This window comes from Theropithecus gelada, chromosome 1, assembly GCF_003255815.1.
Source record: "Theropithecus gelada isolate Dixy chromosome 1, Tgel_1.0, whole genome shotgun sequence".
Lineage (NCBI taxonomy): Eukaryota > Metazoa > Chordata > Mammalia > Primates > Cercopithecidae > Theropithecus > Theropithecus gelada.
The window spans coordinates 197,447,096-197,470,555 of record NC_037668.1 but is presented as its reverse complement, the minus strand read 5'-3'; the positions used below and the strand labels follow the sequence as shown (position 1 = coordinate 197,470,555).

The window sequence follows — 23,460 nt, the reverse complement described above, 5'->3', positions numbered from 1 at the left end:
CACTGCAACCTCTGCCTGCCGGGTTCAAGCAGTTCTCCTGCCTCAGCCTCCCAAGTAGCTGGGACTACAGGCATGCACCACCATGCCCAGCTAATTTTTTGTATTTTTAGTAGAGATGGGGTTTTTAACTTGATATACTGAAGAACAGTGTATTCAGAATTATGATGAGCATTTCCAATGAACCATAAATACATGGAATTTAATCTATTCTTTTAATATCCTTTTTCTTATTTATGCCTGGAGAATGCATCTTTAACACATACCCATAGCAACTTTAATTCTTATAGCAAAGTTTTATAGTTACTGTGAAAGTAGAGACATAGAAATGTAATAATTGTTGCAGAGACTCTTCTATTAAAGGAGATGGTGGTGAGGATAGCTTTCCTATGTTTATAAGAACCTAGATCTTCAGTCTTTGAATTGAAAAAAATCAAGCTCAAGTTTTTTATAATAAATTCACACTCAATTTATTTTTGAGTGGAATAATTTAATTACAAAATTAAGAAGATGAAGGTCACTGTTGTCCAAAGTGTTCTGATGCTCTACAATGTGGTCACAAAATTTGGGAAATACTACATTGTGTATACATCTTTGTGAGATTCACAAGAACTTGTGGCATAATAAAGCCTCTGAGAAGACTTGCAGCAAAGAAACCTCTTTAAGCTTTGTTTAGTATATCATTTTCCACACTTACTTTATCATAAGCCTATTTTGTGGAATACCTACAAAAATCCCAAGTTTGAGAAGTGCTCTGCTTCCAGATTATTCTAACTACATTCTAGACAAGTATTGAGTTCCTTAGAAACCTGGACTAGGAGAAGCTTTTATTTCCCTTTAGTGTTTCACTGTGTGTTTTGCACAGCAAATAATTTCTTTCTACAAATTCATTCAAAATTCGCCTGCTATAATTCTAGTCATGTTCTTGTATTCTATCCATAGTACAGTATCCTTTATATAATAACCTTGTTTGGTAACTGAATTACTTAAGTCATTTCATTCCTGGTCTATCCTCTCCTAATCTTTGATTATGCTGTTTTTCCCACCCTAAAAAGTCTTTGTTCTCTTGTAAGGTATTTTACTCATACCTATAATATCAGTTAATTTGTGCCCTTCTACCTATGTGTAATGGTGTTTTATGAAAGGGTTTAATCTTGAAAATGGTATGCAAAATAATTCATTTTTTAGTGCTCTTTAATGAATTTCTCCTTATTTTAGCCTAGTTTTTTACTAAATGTGACTAGTACTTTTAAAAGGGGTTTATAGACTGTTTCATGTAACTTCATACTTTAACCTTGGAGTTATCTCCAAGATTCCAGATTTCCTGGAATATGCAATAGTAAAATACAAAGTCAGGAGTCTACGTTTTATTTTCTTAGGTTAGTTGTACATCCTTCAGATTTACTGTCTTTTTCTCCATTAATGTTTCTTCCAAATAGAATAATAATTGATACTTTGAGCTGTTTTGTTATTACTTTGAAATTGCTGGATAATCAATTTTTTACCTATTATTTTGTTACTTCAATAAACCTCTTATGTGCTAGATACTCTGATGGGTGCTGGTGATAATGATAACACAACGCCTACCCTCCTTGAACTCTCAGTTCAGTGGGATACACAGACACATATACATAGTTACAATACAGTAATTGCATTGACAGAGCTTTGCAGGGCTTTGAGAGTATTAAGGACCCCCTCATCTAACCTGAGGAAGGGGAGAATTGTATTTTTATAATTCTTGGTTTATGACACACTATTATTGTTAGTTCATACTTGGTTCCTTTTCTTTCTTTAGATACCCACGAGCCCACCAACCAATCCAAGAACTAAAAAACTCGCTGTAACTTAAATCTACCTGTTCACCCTATTTTGTCCATCTGCCTACCACACCAGTGGTAACCAGTGTGTGAATGTTATGGTTATCATGCCTTGCTTTACAAAACAAAACATAAACATATAAACATAAATTTTTACCCACTTTTGAACTTTAAATAAAAATGATGTCATACTGTATACAAGACTGGGGCTTTTTTTTTTCCTCAGATATTATCTTACTATGATTCATCCATGTTATATGTAGCTCTTGCCCAGTCATTTTTACTGCTATCTAATAATAAGTTTGACTAAACCACAGTTTATCCATTTTCCTGTTAATGGACATTTAGGTTGTTTCTAGTTTTTGGTATTAACAGTGCTGCTTTGAGCATTCTCAAATATTTCTCCTGATAACAAAGTTTTTCTTGGGTATATACCTAGGAATGGACCATTTACAAAATAATTTAAAATTGTTCTCCAAAGTGGGAGTGTAAATTAAATACAATATATAACAGTATTTTTTAAAAATCATGTTTATTCACATCACTGATTCTTGTCACATATCTTGATTTTTCTGATTGATTTGGTGTACAGTAATATCTCGTGGTCTTGATGTTCGTTGCCCAATTTACAAAGAAGATTATGCATCTCTTGTTTTTCAGCCTGATCTCTTGATCTGTTTGTTTGTTTGTTTGTTTTTGTTTGTTTTTGAGATGGAGTCTCGCTCTGTCACCAGGCTGGAGTGTAGTGGCACAACCTCAGCACACTGCAACTTCCACCTCTCAGGTTCAAGTGATTCTCCTGCCTCAGCCTCCCAGGTAGCTGGGATTACAGGTGCATGCCACCACATCCAGCTAATTTTTGTATTTTTAGTAGAGATGGGGCTTCACTGTGTTAGCCAGGCTGGTGTCGAACTCCTAAACCTCAAGTGATCCACCTGCCTCAGCCTCCCAAAGTGCTGGGATTACAGGCGTGAGCCACTGCACCCGGTCCTGATCTAGTTTTCTACTGGGTTGTTTTAATTGAGTTGTTTTTCTTTTCCTTATTGATTTATAAGAATTCTTAATGCATTTTTGATACTAATCCACTATCATGTATTAGTGTACAAATATTTTTTCTATTTTATGATGTTTTTCACTGTTTTTAGGCTGTTTCTTGATGAACCATTTTTAATTTTCACATAGTTAAGTTTTATCAATCTTTTATGCTTATCACTTTCTTTTATTTACAAAGTCCTTATCTGGAATTTTAAAATTTATCTATATTTCCTTTTGAAGTTTTACTTTTGACATTTAAGTTACTAATTTATTTGGGAATGATTTTTGTTTATGATGTATATGTGTAACTTTTCCCTGCCCCATTTAGATAGCCAGTTTTTCCCCTGTTCATTTATGAAATGGTGAATTTTCCCAGTGATCTGCTATCCCACGTATGTCATATTACAAAGATTTATATAACACAAATCTGTTTCTAGGCTGTTTTGTTTCATCAGACAATTTGTCTCTCTATCAGTATCATACTTTTGTAATTATTATAGCTTTGTAATAAATCTTAATGGCTGCTAAGGCAAGACCCTTCTTTCTCTTTATTCATTTTTAGAAGGATCTTGGCTATTCTTTGTCCTTTGGTTGATTTTATTAAGTTCTACAAATAAGTCATCAGAATATGCTTATAGTTGTAATAAATTTGTAAAATAAATTTGGGTGAAAATTGTTTATCTTTACTATACAATGTTATATCTACAATTATTTAGGTCTTTTTTTCTTTTTTCCTTGAGACAGGGTCTTGCTCTGTCTCCCAGGCTGGAGTGCAGTGGCATGATCACGGCTCACTGCAGTTTCGACCTCCTGGGCTCAGGCAATCCTCCCACCTCAGCTTCCTGAGTAGCTGGGACCACAGATGTGTGCCACCACTCCTGGCTTATTTTTTTGATTTTTTCGTGGAGATGGGGTCTCACTATGTTGCCCAGCCTGGTTTCAAACTCCTGAGCTCAAGGGATCCTCCTGTCTTAGCCTCCCAAACTGCTGGGATTATAGGTGTGAACTGCTATGCTCAGCCTAGGCCTTTTAGAAAATATCTTTCAGTAACATTGTATTTTTCTGTGAACAAGTTTTACACATATTTTTTGTAACTTAAAGACACTTTTGGTTGCTGTTATAAATGCATTCCTTTTAAAATTTAGGCTAATTGTCCCTTGCTGATATTTAGAAATGCAGTTAACTGGTATATGATTATGTATCCAGCCACATTCCTTTTCTATTATTTGTATTAATTGGCCCATAGATTTCTTGAGTTTTGGTTTTTGTTGTTGTTTTAAGAGATAGATCCTTGTTTTGTTACCCAGGCTGGAATACATGACATGATCTTAACTCACTGCATCCTGGAACTACTGGGCTCAAGCCATCCTCCCACCTCAGCCTCCCAAATAGCAGGGACTACAGTTGTGTACCACCATGCCCAGCTAATTTTTTTCACCTTTTTTTAGAGATTGGCTTACTGTGTTGACCAGGCTGATCTTGAACTCCTGGGCTCAAGCAGCCCTCCTGCCTCAGACTCCCAAGTAGCTGGGATTACTGGGGTGAGCCACCGTGCCTGGCCTAGAGCATATTTTTTAAATGAACATTTATGCTTTGATACAGTTCTCATTTATTCATAATTATTACTACCTCATTTACTAATACAGCCTTAATTTTGTCCATACATCTTGTTTTAAATGATTTGAAGCTGGGCACGGTTATTCATGCCTGTAATCCCAGCACTTTGGGAAGCTGAGGTGAGTGGATCACTTGAGGTCAGGAGTCCGAAACCAGCCTGGCCAACATGGTGAAACCCCATCTCTACCAAAAATACAAAAATTAGCCAGACGTGGTGGAGGCCTGTAGTCCCAGGTACTTGGGAGGCTGAGGCAGGAGAATTACTTGAACCTGGGAGGCAAAGGTTGCAGTGAGCTGAGATCCCGCCACTGCACTCCAGCCTGAGTGATAAAATAAATGGTTTGAGCTGCCATCTAAATTCTTGTTGCATAATTTTTTCCCATTTATAGCTCTTATGTCCTTTGGCTTAGCAACACAGTTATTTCTTCTACTACCTATAACTCTACTTTCTTAGCAAAAGAGTTTTTTCTTTATTAGTTTCTTGCTAATCACATATTTGTAACTGATTCATTGTTCCTTTTTCTTCCATTCAGAAACATGATAGAGAGATCCAAGCCTATGTGTCTTAAGTATGTCTCTTTCGAGAATATTTGACCTCTCTACCCTTCCCATTCTCACCTCCCAATCAGAAAGAGATAGAGTAAACTAAACATGTCAGCTTTTCTGGGAGTTTCTAACTGTATCTAACTTAAAAATGTATATGGAGATTCCTTTTTCTTTGATATACTTAGCATAGAAAAAAGTTTTTAAAACACTTTTTTAAGTAAGTCTGTGTAACTTAAAGTATACCATTTTAGTTGATGAAAAAGTAAACATCTTTTTATTATGAAAGTAGAAGTATATAATTGTTACATCATTATTTTAAAAATTGTTAGTCATAATTTAATGTCCATCTTTCCAAACCCTTTCTATGCATATATAGTTTTATTCTATGAATTATTCTTTAGCCTGTGTTTTTGATTAAGCAGTATAATGGTGATATCTTTCATGTGGTTGTTTATGGATCATTCATATCCTTTTTAATGGCTGCATAAGTATTTCATTGTATGGATGTGGCATAATTTATTTAACCTATTCTTTCTATATGAGTATTTAGATTATTTCCAATATGTCTCAATTACAGTTGTGCAGTGAAAAAAAGTTTATGTATTTACATATTTAAATTTTTCTATAATATACATTTTTTTAAAAGTTAAATTGCTGAGTCAAAGCTTGTATTATTTTATTTCTTTTCAAAAATATATTTTACTGGAATTTTACACTATGGGTGGGAGTGTAAATTTATACAGCCACTTTGGAAAACCACAAATAGATCTTCAGTTTGAGAGTATCTATTAAAGCAGAACATTATGCACATACTGAGGTCCAGCAGCTCTTCTTCTAGGGATATATCCAACATAAGTATGTACATAGTTTGCCAAAAGACATACACAAATGTGGATAGTAGCCTAATATTGGTAATCAAAAATGTTGACAACCCAATGTCCACCAACAGTAGAATGGATAAATATTAATATATTTATACCAAGTAATACTCTGCAGCAGAAAGGATGGATAAACTACAGCCAAGTACAACATGGATGAATCTTACAAACATAATTTTGAGCTAAAGAAGCTAGACACAAAAAAATATAATGTATTATGCCACTTAATTAAAGTTCACAAGCAGGCAAAATTAATTCATGATATCAGAAGTCAGAATAATGGTTTCCTTTAAAAGGAACAGTAATGATGGGAATGGGGCACTTAGGAGACTTCAGGAAATCTGGTTATACTGTTTCTAAATACTGGTGCTGATTATATGGACCTGTTTTGTTTGCGAAAATTCATTGAGCTTTTTACCTTATGATTTTCAACTTTCCTGTATATGTGTTATATTTAGTAAAAAGTTTACAATATCTTTTTTATGTGTAAAAACCACTTCAAACTCCTGTCAGTAATGCCTGTTTTCCTGAACTCTTACCATTCTCATATACATAAAAGTCTTTTCAATCTAATAAACATTTGAAGATCAGTTTTTTGTTTTTATCCTATTGTTAGTGAGACTGAGCATCTTTTATATACTTGTTATCTGTTATGAGATCTGTTTTTCTTACTGATTTGTAAACTTTTTAAAGATTATGGACATTTGGTCTATTATGTGTCAAAATATAATATTTTAAATAAATTCAAACTGACAAAATTATTAAGTAATATGTGTTAGGAGAAGTTTACTTTAATAGTTAAATCAGTTTTTAAGAATCCTTTGTTCTTCAATCTCATTTCTGTCACCAAACCATTTCTTAGGACAGTAAAATCTGCTTCATTAGTTCCAAATCCGTAATATGGAGTCCATAAAGAAGATGCTATTTGAAGATCCTTGTTTTATTGCTTATATATTAATATTTATTCTCTTTTTTTTGTTTTTTGTTTTTTCTTTTTCTTTTTCTTTTTTTTTTTTTTGGAGACAGAGTCTCGCTCTGTCACCCAGGCTGGAGTGCAGTGGCGCGATCTTGGCTCACTGCAAGCTCCGCCTCATGGGTTCATGCCATTCTCCTGCCTCAGCCTCCTGAGTAGCTGGGACTATAGGCACCTGCCGCCACACCTGGCTAATTTTTTGTATTTTTAGTAGAGACGGGGTTTCATTATTCTTTTTACCTAGAGTAGTCTGTTTTTGGAACTTCTTTAAGGAGTATTTTAAATAAAATCTCAAAATAGAATTCTATCCACTGCTATTATATGTTACCCTTAGTTTCTTTTCATTTCTCGTTATGTGTTTTCTTAATATGGAGAAGAGGGGAGAGAACATTGGATAAAATTTATTTATAGTAAAATTGCACATGAATTTTGTCTGTATTATGTTTTTATAAAATAGCCCTTTAAAAACCAGTTTGCCGCATGCTATTGCCTTTACTTTTCAACCAGTATCAAATTTCTAAGTGATCTTTTAACTAAAATACTTTGTTGTAGTAACTCAACTAGTCTTATGTCTCACTGTTGTGTCTGCCTTTTTATGCTTTTGGTTGGGGGTGCCTTATTGAGCTAATATGTTCATGTATTTCCTAGATGTACTATATTTCCATCAGCTTCTCATTATCATTCTTTGTGAATATTTTTATTTATTTTTGCTTTTTAATATGTGATTCATAGACGCTCTGCTGTTGCCCGTATTCAGGAGTTCTTTAGACGGAGAAAAGAACGGAAAGAAATGGAAGAATTGGATACTTTGAACATTAGAAGGCCATTAGTAAAAATGGTTTATAAAGGCCATCGCAACTCCAGGACAATGGTACCAAATGTTCATGGCATTTTTTGGTGAAATTGCAGTTTCATACTATGAATGTTTTTCCATAATGATTTATCTTCATATATTGCCAGTGGGATTTCAGTATTACATTTATTAAATCTTTGGTTATCTCTTTATCCAACATGGTTCTTTTAGTCCTATAATATATTGTGAAAGACCATTATTTTTTACAAGAAAACTCTACTAAAAAAAATGTAGATTAAAAAAATTTTTAGTTTATACAAGTAATCATTGCTTTTTTTTTTTTTTTTTTTTTTTTTTTTTTTTTGCTCTCGCACATTTACTGTCTACCTGAAAAGTTTCTGGTAGTTTTTTTTTTTTTGTTTTTTTTGTTTGTTTGTTTTGTTTTTTTTTAGCTTGTATTAGCTTTCTTTGTTAGTTTTGGAGAGAAGGATTTGGATCTATAAAATCTAAGTTGATTGCAAAATATAGTCAGGCCACTTTTACCACTTTCAAGATCGACAAGTGAAAATTTGTTTTAGTGACTTACCAGATGAAATAAGAATAGACCAGAAATATCTCTAAAATCTTTTTGTAGGTTTTACAATCTACAAGTTTCTACACCCAGTGTGATATTAATTACTTAATAAGAAAAGTTTTTGAGATGACTAGTGTAACTGTTACTCTGATCCCTTTATATCTAGAAAGTGGTGTTCTCCTCATATTCATTGCATCATAAGGTATCTACAGAATCAGTTTTAATCCTTATTATTGCTGTATTACTCTTGCTGATGAATTTGTATCTTGCTTTCTTTAGGATCTAGGTTAAAAAATTAACATTTGGGGTGGGGAAGTAATTAGCTCTTTCTATAAATATCATTGCTAGTTACAATTTACTCATTTTTAAAAGGTTCTCATTATTAATAGAAGTAACCAATTTATATTTCTTGCATTTTATTGCCTAAAAGTTAGTATGAACATAATTAGAGGAAGGAGTGAGAAAGGAGAAGATAAGTAAATGTAACAGTAGCTCAGATAACAATAAAATTGTCTTCCCTCTTTTGTGAGAGCACCAAAAACGGCAAAGTAGCAGCTGCAGTTAAAGGTTTTTAAAATCCTCGTTTGAAATACAAAGATTTTTGATGTTTCACTTGTGTGCATTCATTTAAAAATGTCATTATAACTATTCCAGTATATCATATGCCTTTTATTCTGCTTCAAAAATTAAATATGTTTATATCTTTCTCAATTGTGTTAGCTTATAATAGTTAATGAAAAATTGGTGCTTTCTATTCTTTGAGTCTAAAGCAAAATACAAAAGATGATTTCTTTTTTCTGTGAATTATTTCATAGTCTTATAGAGCTAAATTGGTACAATTTTTGGAAAGTTCAACAACATATATATATATATATATGTATATATATACACACACACACACACACACACATATTACCATTACACTGTCCAAAACCCAGAAATCCTATTTATCCATTTAGCAGTAAATAATTAAGCACCTATTGTGTCCTAAGGACTGTTTCAGGTGCTATAAATACAGTATTGAACAAAGCAAAATCCCTATTCTTTTTTTTTTTTTTTTTTTTTTTTTTTTTGAGAGGCGGAGTCTCTCTCTGCCCCCCAGGCTGGAGTGCAGTGGCCGGATCTCAGCTCACTGCAAGCTCCGCCTCCCGGGTTCACGCCATTCTCCTGCCTCAGCCTCCCGAGTAGTTGGGACTACAGGCGCCCGCCACCGCGCCCGGCTAGTTTTTTGTATTTTTTTAGTAGAGACGGGGTTTCACCGTGTTAGCCAGGATGGTCTCGATCTCCTGACCTCGTGATCCGCCCGTCTCGGCCTCCCAAAGTGCTGGGATTACAGGCTTGAGCCACCGTGCCCGGCCTGCAAAATCCCTATTCTTAAAGGGGATTTTCTATTACTTACTGCCATCTTACCCTTGCTGATGAATTTCTATCATAATTTAAAGAAACTAGAAGACAGACTTTTGTCAAATTTTTTTTTAGAGAGAGAGGATCTCACTGTATTGCCCAGGCTGGTCTCAAACTCCTGAACTCAGCCGGTCCTCCTGCCTTGGCCTCCCAAAGTGCTGGGATTACAGGTGTGAGCCACTGTGCCCAGCATCAATTTTTAATTTTACTATTTTCTAAGGCAGTGTTTTAAAAATGTAAGAATGAAAAAAATTGTAAGAACAGCATAAATATTTGTTTTAATAACTTTGATTTGAATTTTTAAATAATTTTTTTCAACCTTTAGATAAAAGAAGCCAATTTCTGGGGTGCTAACTTTGTAATGAGTGGTTCTGACTGTGGCCACATTTTCATCTGGGATCGGCACACTGCTGAGCATTTGATGCTTCTGGAAGCTGATAATCATGTGGTAAACTGCCTGCAGCCACATCCATTTGACCCAAGTAAGATCTCATTTCTAGGGTGAGGGCTAGAAATTATTTGTATGACTCATCAGTCACACACACAAAAATTTTTTTTTAGTTGTTAATATTATAAGAATAATCCAAATTATCTGACTAGGCACCACTAGAGTCAATAATAGCTGTACTTGAACTTCAGACACCCCTATAATCTGCTTTTTGCACAAAGTAAAAGAAAATAGGTTAGAAAGTTTATCCTCCCAATATTTCTTCTAAGTTTTACAAGCTGTAAGAGGTTTGATATGACTGAACTTTTTATTGTATATCCAAATTGAACATCCAGTCATTTGTAGTCTTCCCATGTCTGAATTAATTTATCAGAACAAAAGAGCATTGCTCTTGTCTTCTTTTTGAAATTGCCCACATATCTCATAAAAGAACAATGAATAAGTGACCTCAACAGTGAATTGGAGTGACTTCAACATGGTCTTAAAATTATGTTCTAGGATAACTTTAGGAAATTGTCAAAATAATATTTTCAATTAACAGTTAAATGTGTAGTGTACAATTGCTGTTCAAGCTCAGTTTTGCTATATATACATATATGCATAATATAAGCATGTCTTGAATTAATGGCATGTTTCTAGGTTTCATATTAATATGTAAATTTCATTTCTAGTTTTAGCCTCATCTGGCATAGATTATGACATAAAGATCTGGTCACCATTAGAAGAGTCAAGGATTTTTAACCGAAAACTTGCTGATGAAGTAAGATTTTTATTGTACTTACTATAGACCATATTTCAATTTGTTCCTAAAATGCTTCCCTAAGAAAAATTAAAACCGTTTATTATTAGTTGCTAATATGAAACAAGTTAATGCAGTTAAGGAGGTCAAATTTTAAGAAAAAGAAAAATTAAGGTAAAAGTATGTCTATAATACTAGGGAGGTAAAATCAAAATAGTAGCTTACTAATTATAATACTGATCATCAGTAATACCAGATTAGTGTGTAGTTTAAGAAAAACAGGTTTGAGTATTCACGTCATTACAATAAAGAATCACACACAAAAAATTCTGTCCTTTTAAGAAAATAATTTTATTATGGCTGTTTCTCCAAAAGCATAGCAATTTTTCAATTTTTAGTATAGCTATTTTTCCATTTTGAGTTTTTCTTAAAAAGGAAATGGAACTTTCTTTTTCAGAATTAGTATATAGCAGCACAAATGATTGAAGAATCTTTTCCTTTATCATTATATTTTAAGATATTTTTAAGCCTGTTGAAACGGTATTTTCAACCTGAGTTCTTTGGAGCTCTAGATTTCTTCTGGGATTGGGAGAGGGAAGGTAGATAATAGGAAGGCATTACTCTGGGCCTTTCCTCCCCAACTTCAGCCAGGGTTTTTATTTGTGGGTTCTCATATACTATTTCTTATGAAAATGAGAATCCATTGCTAAAAATGTTAGTAAGTTGGAAAACCACTACTCTAGACTGACTGTTCGTAGCACAATTCCCATGTATACTTTCACTCATTGAATAGACCTTTATAAAACACTTGATGTATGTTATACATAATGCTGGGTTTAAAAAAGATAAAGCCCTACCCTCAGAGTTTAGTAGGAAAGACAATGTAAACAACTAGAACATACTGTAGTGGGGTCTGTGTCCGTCAGAGGTATACACACAGTGTTTCGGAAGCCCACAGAGAGGAACAGCTGTGTTTGTAAGTGGGGTAGATGGGGTGGAGAGGTCTTCACAGAAGAAATAAGAATTGGACAGAAGTCTGAGAATAGTTCACCAGGCAGATTGGGAGCAAAGGAGCATTTAAGATAGAAGGATCAGCATGTGCCAGAGCATGAGAGGGTAAATGAACCATCAGTGTGCCTGGAACCCTAGAGTACATGCACAAAAGTAGCTCAATCAAACTAAACAGGTAGGTGAGGGTAAGATTATAAAGGGCCCTGTGAGGCACCCTAATGAGTTGGGAATTTATTATTTCAGTATTGGGGAATTGTTGATCAGAGTAGCATCTTTCTCTTCATCTGATACTCTTCCTTTCATCCTTTTTTTCCTTTGCCATGTTTTTTGCTTTTCCACTTTTTTCCTTTGCTCATGGTTACATATTGCATCTCTGGATGTTCACGAATATTCAAGTACTATTCTTGGTACTTAAGGCTCAGTTCCTTGTTAACCCTTGCCCCAAAATTTATTTTTGAAGACTACTCTGCTTCAGTCAAGGCAACATCTTCTGAACGGATTCAAGTGGCCCATGGATAATAATTTAACTGTATTGTATCGCTAAAGTTATCAGTTCTCCTGTAGGGAAAACAAGGAACCTACAAAGTAAATTGCTCTCAGAAAGAAATTGCAAGTAAAAGCTAAATTAAATTCTTAACTGTTTTAAGCAGCCTCATGTTTTAAGTTTGACCTTTGTTTTTCTGCCAGTTGAAAGAGTTGTGTTCTCTGACCTTCCTCCTTTAAATGCAAGCTACAGTGATTGTTTGGCATTGAATAGACTTAAGGCAGAAATGTAGACATCAGATGCATAAAGAATGAAGTAATTCCTCCTGGTACTGGCTGATTGTTTATTGTTTGCCTGATCTTCAAGGAAAAGGTACAGTTACTCTTTGATCTTTGATATGATTTTTAACTTGCCTTGTAGGTTATAACTCGAAATGAACTCATGCTGGAAGAAACTAGAAACACCATTACAGTTCCAGCCTCTTTCATGTTGAGGATGTTGGCTTCACTGAATCATATCCGAGCTGGTAGGAACTTTAAGTATACTACGAAAACCACTTTTATATTTGAAAAACATGTTATTATTTAACATCTACTTTAAAGGGGTTTATATATTTTTTAATATCACAAAATGAAGGTAGCTTAACTTCTAAACTAGGATTTCTGTGAATGCTTGTTCTTAGCACAGTAACTTAGTTCCTCATGAACTACATTTGTAGACCTTAAGATATAGTGCATATTCTTTAATGGTAGGTTTGTTGAAAATCAGTCATAGCCCAGACAAAAATAAACGTTACATGCTAAGAAATGAAACATACCTCAGTTTGTTTTTTCAGTATTTTTTTGTTTTAGATAAACTCTGAGGTGCAGTGCCACAGATACATAAAAATGCATATATTACAACTAATATTCAAGAAGGAATCGAATAATTTATAACAAAAGGTCTAGTATCTGTTATAAGCAAAATATGTTTATCAAACAAAAGAGTTTATCACTCTTCACTGATTTCATAAATGTCTCTATACGTTTGGTATTAGCTCTCATTTAATAATAATAGCTACCATTTATAGAGTAACTATAATGTATCAGGCTTATACTAATTATTTCACAGTTTTATCCTCATTTAGCTCCAATCGTTAGCCCAAGTCACACAACTGATAAATGTTAAAGCCAGAATTTGAAATTAGCTACCAAGCCCTTACTCCCCTTTGAACTGTAAGTTTCACTTACAGAACTATATTGAAATCATTGATATGACATGCAAACCTCTGGATGGTCTAATCTCAAACTATTCTAGCTGATTTACAGCATTCTTTTCTTCTGTGACTACTCCATCCACACTGGCCCTCTTTGATTTTTGGGGATACATCAAACTCTTTCCCACCTCAGCGTTTTTATAATCGTGCTGTCCCCTCCCATCCTCACTCTGTTAAGATAACTTCTTATTTTAAGAACTGCATGAGCAATGAACTAAATATCACTTCCTCAGAGAGAGTGGGGAATGGAAACAAGTATTCCACACAAAGTAGACAGCAGATAGCATTTTTCTAAGCCCTTACAGAGGAGAGAAAGTGTAGCACATCTGAAAAATTGAAAGAAGACCCATATGTTTGTAATTAAAAGAATTAGAGAGAAAATAATCCTCAAATGTAAATGTTAACTATTACCAGGAAGGAGGGAAAACTTCAAATGGTGAAAATAACAACAAAAAATAAACCTGGAATGTAAACAAAAAATGTTAGTAGACCAACAAAATGTTTTTGTAATACTTCTTTGGGTTCCTCTGTTTATTAAATTATAATAACACTTTAACTTTTTAAAAATATATTTTGTTCAATAACAGCAAGTAACCCGTAAAATTCATCCATTTGAATTCCACATTTGAGGAAGCCGCATTTTAAAACAAGAAAAACATTTACTGGTAATGACACCTAAAATGTGCTTACCCATCTAGTGGATGGCTCTTCTTCAGTAGTTTTCCTGCAGAAAATTCTCTTTCCAGTTGCACAAAAATCTAATTTGTGCTAATGTGGCAATGGTTGGTTAGTTAATAGCTACTACCATCCTTCTTTGGTTTTAGAATTAGATAAGATGTTTTATAATATAAAAATTCTCTTTCTTTCATCTCTTTTTGCCAGCAATCAAAAAGACAATTTCTAGTTGATTTAGTCAGCTTGTCTTCTTGCTTCTCTTATACAAAATACTAGATAGAATAAAGTGCCCAAGAGTTGTATTTCTGCTGCCCTTATCCTTAAGATATCTAGTTATTTGATGGGTCAGTTAGTCAACCACTCTTTTCCTCTCCTATCCAGTGTCCTGCATTCCAAGTACAATAATGTGTGCATGTTCAGGAGAGTTAAAAATGGACTTGGATCAAATAAGCACATGGTAGCCACAAAGTACCTCTTGGCTCATCCATTACTCCAGAAGGCTTCCTAGGAAGTCCAGGGAATAGATAGAAGACAGTTTCTTTCTATTGGAGCTGTGATTTTTAATGAAGGATCCTCTTCAAATCACCTGTAGGGCTTTTACAAACTACAAATACTTACCTAGGTCTCACCTGCTAAAGATTCTGGTTCATTTTAGCTGGATAGAGATTAAGCTTCTACATTTTTAAAAAGCAACCAAAGTTCATCTCATGAATAATGCACTAAAGACTGCTAGTCTAGTGGCCTCTTGAGATGGAAAGGCAGTTCTGACATCCCTGGAAGTTTTGAGAGGCTTTGAAAAGATGGCAATGGTGTGCATGGATCATTCTAGACTCCTCTAGAATGTCTTAGAATCACTTTACTGCCCTGTGTAAAATTCTCCTTTGCCCACACATATTCTTAGGGTAGAGTCCAAATGTGTTAACATGTCTTATAAAACCCTGCATTATCTCTTGACATTCTTCCCATTATACCTCTGGACCTTGGCACAGATAATTATCATTTCTCTGTCATGGGTTTGCAAAGCCTGTCATCCTATTGAGATCACAGTAACTTATTAAATCGTTTTCAGATTGACTCCATCAGTAAGTGATACTAACTTTACTCCAGAGTAGACCTAATATTTACATACCCTTGATCTGCCTGCTTCTACTTCTCTTGTCCTCATTCAGTCTGATTTTCACACAGCAGCCAGAGGGATCCTTTCAAAATGGGTCAATTAATTTTTTTGTTAATAGCCAGATATGGTTTCTATTGTAACCACTCAGCTCTGCCATTGTAATGCAAAAACAGCCATAGACCGTATGTAAATGAACAGGTATGGCTCTGTTATAATAAAATTTAATCTATAAAAACAGAGCCAGGTACAGTGACTCATGCCTGTAATCCCAGCACTTTGAGAGGCCAAGGCAGGTGAATCACCTGAGGTCAGGAATTCAAGACCAGCCTGGCCAGCATGGCAAAACCCCGTCTCTACAAAAAGATAAATACAAAAAATTAAAAATACAAAAATTACCTGGTCGTGGTGGTGCACACCTGCAATCCCAGCTACTTGGGAGGCTGAGGCAGGAGAGTCGCTTGAACTCGGGAGGTGGAGGTTGCAGTGAGCCAAAATTGCGCCACTACACTCCAGCCTGGGTGACAGAGCGAGACTCTGTGTCAGACAAAACCAAAATCAGTAAGTGGGCTGTATTTGCCCATGGGCTATAGTCTGCTGACCACCTGTTTAAAACACAAATTAGATATCGTCCCCTCCTAAAATTCTCAGGGACTCCCAATTGCTCTTAAAGTAAAACCCAGACTTCTTACTCTGGCCTTCAAGGTCCTACATGACATACATTCTGCCAACCTCTGACTTCCACTCAGTCCACCTTTTTTTCTAGCTCACTACATTTTAGCCATACTGGCCTCTCTTCCTCAAACTCATCAAGCTTAATAGCACATTTAGGACCTTTTCACTTGTTGTTCCTCTGCCCAACTTTGCCCCCAGGACTTCACATACAATTGAGGACTTAGCTCCAATATCACCTCCTTAGAAAAGTCTTCCCTGGTAGTGTGGTGGCTCATGCCTGTAATCCCAGCACTTTGAGAAGCTGAGGCGGGTGGATCATGATGAGGTCAAGAGATTGAGACCAGCCTGGCCAACATGGTGAAACCCCGTCTCTACTAAAAATACAAAAATTAGCTGGGTGTGGTGGCACGCACCTGTAGTCCCAGCTACTCGGGAGGCTGAGGCAGGAGAATCGCCTGAACCCAGGAGGCGGAGGTTGCAGTGAGCCGAGATTGCACCACTGCACACCAGCCTGGTGACAGAGTGAGAATCAGTCTCAAAAAGAAAGAAAGAAAAGTCTTCCCTGGTCACCCAATCTAAAGTTGCTTTCTGTGTCTTCTCATTTCTTCCCTCTCACTTAGTCATTCTTTGTTCATTGCCTTATTTTCCTCAAGTACTTATCACTCTTAAGTTTTAGTTTCTTTATTTATTGTCTTACTACAGATTAGAGGAGAAAAATACAGGTGGTACCTTGTTTGTTGTCTGTCTTCCTCCTTAGAAAGTAAGCTTATAAAGAGCAGAGACCCAGTTTGTCTTAATTGGCAGCTGGGTCTTTAGGCTCCTAAAACAGTGCCTACCACATAGTAGTTGGCTCAATAGATATTGAATAATCTGGTAAATAAGTACACATCTAGTATCAAATCTCTAGCCAGCAATGAGTTTGTATTATTTCTTTTAAAGAAAGTAAATAAATTCTTTGTAAAGGATAGCCTGGAAAATAAAACAACAGTATTTTTTTGTGGAACACAGGCTTCCATTGGGGAATTTTTTTCTTATTTACCTTCCCTCTGTCTGCAGCAAACTCAGTATTTCTTCATATCATATCTTTCCTGCCAAAAATACTTTCCTGAAGAAATATTCTAACAGAATAAAAGGAACCTTTCTACAAATGTAAACCTTATTTACAAAAGCAATTTGACGTTGCCTACTTTTGAAAAACAATATACATAGAAGTGATTCTCATTTCCAGTTTTTATGTAAAAGAATACACTGTTCTTCAGACCTTCTTGTCCATAATTGCCAACCAGAGATTTGTGTGTTTAACTGCTTTGCAGCCTTACTACTTCAGTAGCATTTCATGAACAGAAGATTTAATTTATTCCAAGAAGTTGGGCTTATGTTCTGGAAGAGGTGATTGTGCATCATTTAAATGAATTGGATTTGAGGAGAGAACAACTATTCTGCTTTCCTCATTTCAGAAGCCACTGTCACTTATTCTGTCACCTATCGTAAAAGACTCTTGGCCCTCATTTGTCTCTTTATTGTGTGCTTCTGAGTGCAAAAGTCTAACCACTACTGATTTAAAGGCTGTGACATTTTTTCTTAACTCTCTATTACCCCATCTTCTTTATAATGTGACAATCAAAAGAAATTTGGGTAAGAAGCCTGCCAACTTTGAAATAGGCCGTTATTGCTTTATCATGCTCTAACATGACAGAATAGGTTTCTTGAATATATTCAGTCATAAACTCAGGTTTCCCATTCCTGAGCCCTAATTAAGTAGAATAGCAACTTCATGTTTTGTTCTCTCTTGAAAGTATCACACAATAAAAACAATGTAATTTTTTAATACTAATATCCCTTAGGTAGCGTTTTATTGGTCAGAAATTCTACTGTGTTTAAATTCCTTACTGATCTATAAAGGTCTATTCATTTTGTTCATTTATTTTATATTGAATACTTATTTGTATAATTAAGGTTATAAAGGTTACACATACATTATCTCATTGGTTTGACATTGGATTAGAGTTGGTATAGAGGAGATTTAATCTAATTCACTTGGACAATTAAACAATTAAAAGGGATATATAGTCCCTTCAGTGTACTTTTCTTGGAGCTGTTGACCTAGGAGCCAGTGGGAGCATTTAAGCCTGTGTAGATAATAAATAAAATCTCAGGATTCAGTCTTCTCTTGCTGTTGACAGTGGGACTGAACTGTTTTCCTTATGCTTAACCTTAATATTTTCCATGTTACTATGTGGAAATGTTTCTGGGGCAGAAACATTCTAGTTCCATCTCAGTGGTGGTAGTGATTTCATTCTGTTGCCTTCTTCACAATACCCTCATGTAATGTATCTTACCTTCATAAAACTTACATTCATTTATTCAGTAAACCTTCATTGAACATCCTATACGAGGCTCTGAGGATATAAAGATAAAAAGAAGTAACTCCTGCCCTCCAGGAACTCACAGTCTGGTCTGCAAGAAGACATGCAAACAACTGTTACTGTAATTAGGATCATCATTATGAAGTTCATACAAGATATTCTAGAATGTGGAGGAGGGAGTTCAAAATTCTGCAGATAGCCTGTTTGGAAATGTCCAGGAAGTTTCACAGAGGGGATAATAGTTGTATTGAGATGAGTAAGAACCTTTATACCTAAAGAGTTGGGCAAAAGTATCCCAAGCAGAAGAATAGCAAGTGTCAATCCTGAAAACTTGACAGAGCATACTGTACTCATCAGTTTGTAAGTTTATATTCACTTGAGTATTTAACCTAAATAAGCTCCTTGAGACCAGAAACTTAAATCTGTTTTGGTCACCATTGTATCCTCAGGTTTTAGCACAATGCCTGGAACATAGTATTTAATTTTAAAAAATCATTTTACAAACAGAATTACACAAATCCTCAACAATGGTCCACATATTTTCTTTCACACAGCCGCCTCCTCATTCCCCTTTGCAGCACCTGATGTACCTCCTTAGAAACCTAGACTCCAAAGAACACTGTTTGAAAACCACCGCAGTAGAATATAATATATCAAGATTATAGGAGTGGGTTTCTTTTTTCATTTTTATATGTTTTAGAATAACATGCATAATCAAAGCTAATAATACTGTGTTTTCTCTACTCTTTTATTTACCTCTAAAAAACATCCACACATAGTGGTGAACTGATTTTTATTGAGTTTTAAATAAAAGGCATTGAAAAATATTTATAATTGTAATTACTAAAAGTATTTCTCTTTGCGATTCTCTTATCTGTGTTTCCAGACCGGTTGGAGGGTGACAGATCAGAAGGCTCTGGTCAAGAGAATGAAAATGAGGATGAGGAATAATAAACTCTTTTTGGCAAGCACTTAAATGTTCTGAAATTTGTATAAGACATTTATTATATTTTTTTTCTTTACAGAGCTTTAGTGAAATTTTAAGGTTATGGTTTTTGGAGTTTTTCCCTTTTTTGGGGATAACCTAACATTGGTTTGGAATGATTGTGTGCATGAATTTGGGAGATTGTATAAAACAAAACTAGCAGAATGTTTTTAAAACTTTTTGCCGTGTATGAGGAGTGCTAGAAAATGCAAAGTGCAATATTTTCCCTAACCTTCAAATGTGGGAGCTTGGATCGATGTTGAAGAATAATTTTCATCATAGTGAAAATGTTGGTTCAAATAAATTTCTACACTTGCCATTTGCATGTTTGTTGCTTTCTAATTAAAGAAATTGGTTGTTTTAAGATACCCTGAATTTGACTTTTTATTTAATGCCTTGCTACTTTGACCCACAATTTTCCAATCTCTTGTAGCATATGACAACTATTTTTCTGTATTTTCTAGATTTAACAACGTTTTCCTTTTTTACTTATGTGCGATGGAATCACATAGAAGGACTTCCATCATTTGTCTTTCCAAGGTACAGCTGACCCTTGAACAACCCAGGGGTTAGTGGCACCAGCCCCCCTCACAGTTGAAGATTCATATGTAACTGTTGACTTCCCCAAAACTTGACTATTAACAGCCTGTCGATCGGAAGCCTTACTGATAGCATGGTCAATTAACACATATTTTGTATATTATGTGTATTATATACTATATTCTTACAATAAAGTAAGCTGCAGAAAAGAAAGTGTTATTAAGAAAATCATAAGGAAGAGAAAATATATTTACTGTTCACTAAGTGGAAATGGATGATCATAAAGGTCTTCATGTTGAGAAGGCTGAGGAACAGGGAGGCGTTGGTCTTGCTGTCTCAGGGATGGCAGAGGAAATCCACATATAAGTGGATCTATGTAGTTCAAACCTATGTTGTTCGAGGGTCAACTATATTTTTACCCCCAGTCATCATCTGTCCTGATAAGTGGAACCTCATTACACAAATACAGGAGTTAGTCTTCAAGCAGAAATGACTGAGAGCATCATGGGTAGCTCACATAGTAGCATAAACTAGCCCTGAAGGAAATGGCTTCCGGCCTACCTCTCACTCCAAATTTTAAATTTCACTGCAAGTTATTGACTATCCAAGTCATCTACACCCAGGCCTACATACCCTATAGGTTATGACCCAGAACTGCTCCTGCAGACCTAACCCTTCAGTCAACCTCCCTCGCTTCTACTAAATGTTCATTCTGCTGGTATCTTCCCCTCAGTCTATTCACATGCTCATGTCTCTTCAGTTCATTCACGAAATAAAATCTTTTCTTAACACCAAATTATTCTCTATATACTTTCTGATTTCCCTCCTCCTCTTGTCATCCATATGAGCATAGTACATGTCTATGGCTTCTCTTTGCTACTTTCTGGATATGCAAAGCCACCTCTAGAACCGAGACCTGCCGGGTGGGAGTGAGGCAGTTAGTTTGCTGCCTCATAATATCTCGGAGGCAAAATCGCAAGCATGGCAGAGTGTTGTGTTTAGTGGTCCGCGATTTCAAAAGCATGCTCACTGTCACACACACCCTCACACACACGCTTGGCCTTTGCTATTGTAGGTTTCTGGGATGGCACATCATTTCTCCCTTTTAGTGGGAAAAGTCTTTGAGTGTCCATTCAGTGGGCTCTTAGGAACTGTCTCACTTGTGAAGGACAGAAATAAACCCAGCAACTTCTCCATGACCTATAGTCCAGCCAGTAACTATCTTCACTATACCTCCTCGCCCACCAGCAGCTGGAGGAGACATTCAATTCCATGCTGGACTGATCATTGAACCCATCTTGAAACAGCCATTCAGTGCTGCCAAAATTATAACACTGACACAAGAAAGAAAATGTTGGAGTTGCCAAGGTCAGAGCTATGGATCATATGACAGCTTATCCATCATCATCAGCACCAGCCTTGAGCTCTAGCTTTTGATCACACTCTGGAAGTGGATATCATACCATTGGTGACTATACATGGTGGCTGAAAGAGGCTGGTGCCAATGCAAATGTGATGTTTTGCCATGGTTATCTCAAACCTGGGCCCCTGTCTGTTGATGCTTTCAGTGTTTGTGCTATAACAGCTGCCCTTTTTTGTTGAAAGTAATAGATCTCTTATTGTTTAATTAGCAGATAGTTGAAATGTTCCTATTATTTTCAGGAATCTAAATGTCTTGGAGAGAAAGGACAAAGTCAGATACTGAGAGTAAGACATAATATCCCCTGGCTGAGCCACGACTGGTCTCACAGACCAGTCAGTAGTCAAGCAGGGCATCCCTCTCCCATATGGAGAACAAGGATCTCTCCGCCACAGCCACACACATCTGCTGCTGAGAAGATGGGTTAGCTTTTTGTATAGCGGAAAAATAGCTGCAGTAGGTTATTACTCAGTAAGCTCAGTAGACTCAACTGGACTTCAACATCCAGCTTGACAAAGGCACATGCGTAGCCACATTAGGAAACGTAAATGGTCAAGAGGATAAAGAAATCAGAGCTTTAGCCAAACAAGGTCACTTCTTGACTTCCATAAAGTGCAAGGGTCTTAGTTTCTAGTTTTCAGTTATGTACCTTGCTCAAGCCACCTGACTTCTCTGGGTTTGTTCCCTCTCTAAAGGGGAGGGGGTGGTCATATTTGCCCTACCTATGTCACAGGGGCTATGTTAGGGCAAGATGAAGCCATAAGATTGATGGGTTGTTATACAGGATAACTGAAAAGACTGTAAGCACACAGTATGTTATTTCTTCCACTGTAATAAGACAGTAAGGGATGTGCTATAGCGGCGTGTTGGGAAATTGACAGGACAGAGGATTCTGGAGGACTAGTGGGGTGAAGGAGTAACTGTCAGGAAAAACAATAGAAGAAAATCAAAATGGTATTCATCTGCTCTGGTGCAGGATGTTGATGGGGAAGACGGGCTATGAAAACTCTACTTTCTGCTCAGTTTTGCTGTGAATCTAAAACCGCTCTAAAAAAAAATTTTTTTTTTAAGTATTTGTTGGCCAGGCATGGTGGCTCACGCCTGTAATTCCAGCACTTTGGGAGGCCGAGGTGGGTGGATCACGAGGTCAGGAGTTCGAGACCAGCTGACTAACATGGTGAAACCCCACCTCTACTGAAAACACAAAAATTAGCTGGGCTTGGTGGCTTGTGCCTGTAATACCAGCTACTCAGGAGACTGAGGCAGGAGAATAGCTTGAACCCGGGAGGCAGAGAATGCAGTGAGCCGAGATTGCGCCATTGCACTCCAGCCTGGGAGACAGAGCGAGGCTCCGTCTCAAAAATAAATAAATAAATAAATAAATAAATGAATAAATAAATAAATAAATAAAGTATTTGTTAAATGAACTGGGTCCCCCACCCACAGTGATTTTGCAGTTTTGATGGTGTATATTGCTTAGAAGCAGGGCAAGCCAGACAAGCCATCAGGAGGCAGCAAAGAGAGAACATTCTACAGAGGCAGAATTCACAAGTGCCAGCCGCTTCCAAGATTGGGTGTGTGTCAGAGGACCCCAGAAAGCCCAGCAAGCTGGACCCTAGGGCCACCATCCACTCGAAAGATGATCTCAGTGGTAGCAGGTAAGGGGGTCAGGAAAAGGTGGGTTTCGTGCCCTGAGGTGGTTCTGAGTCTCAATGGTAACGATAATCTGCCTCTTGCCCTCTGACTTTGATTATGGGATAGAGAATTTATCTGTAGATGGATAGACAGGGCATAGCTCCTATAAAAACTTTGGGTTAAGAGTGTTTCTTGGGCATGGTGAGAAGTAGGTCATTTAAACAGTTATCTGAATTTAATTACCTTGGAGGAATTTATGAAAAATGCATGGATGAGTATTTGCAGGTGACTCTGGTATGGGCACTCCCCCATCAGTTCTGCAGCAATCCACCCCTTTCTGCTCAGTCTCCCTCATTTTAGCCCATGGGAAGGGAGGTTGGCAATAGGGATATGGCTGCAGAAAATGGGAGAAAGGCAGAGGCACCCAACAAAGTCCACAGACCACAAGTCCAAGTACAAATTCACCATTTCCACAGCTA

At 36.2% G+C, this 23,460-nt stretch overlaps 1 protein-coding gene across 13 annotated transcripts in view; it reads left to right on the top strand.

The window, feature by feature from the left end:
- DCAF6 (DDB1 and CUL4 associated factor 6) overlaps nucleotides 1-19,761 on the top strand; it is a 141,809-nt gene extending 122,048 nt beyond the window's left edge. For 11 of the 13 annotated variants that reach the window (XM_025356258.1, XM_025355911.1, XM_025356080.1 and 8 more), the window contains 5 exons: nucleotides 7,596-7,734; nucleotides 9,960-10,116; nucleotides 10,754-10,842; nucleotides 12,737-12,842; nucleotides 19,288-19,754. In XM_025356258.1, the coding sequence (XP_025212043.1) occupies nucleotides 7,596-7,734; nucleotides 9,960-10,116; nucleotides 10,754-10,842; nucleotides 12,737-12,842; nucleotides 19,288-19,352 (556 nt within the window). In that variant the 3' untranslated portion in view covers nucleotides 19,353-19,754. Of the gene's footprint in view, nucleotides 1-7,595; nucleotides 7,735-9,959; nucleotides 10,117-10,753; nucleotides 10,843-12,736; nucleotides 12,843-19,287 lie in introns of all 13 variants that reach the window. The other 2 variants (XM_025355682.1, XM_025355513.1) reach the window with 1 other exon arrangement.
- Nucleotides 19,762-23,460: the final 3,699 nt, after the last annotated feature.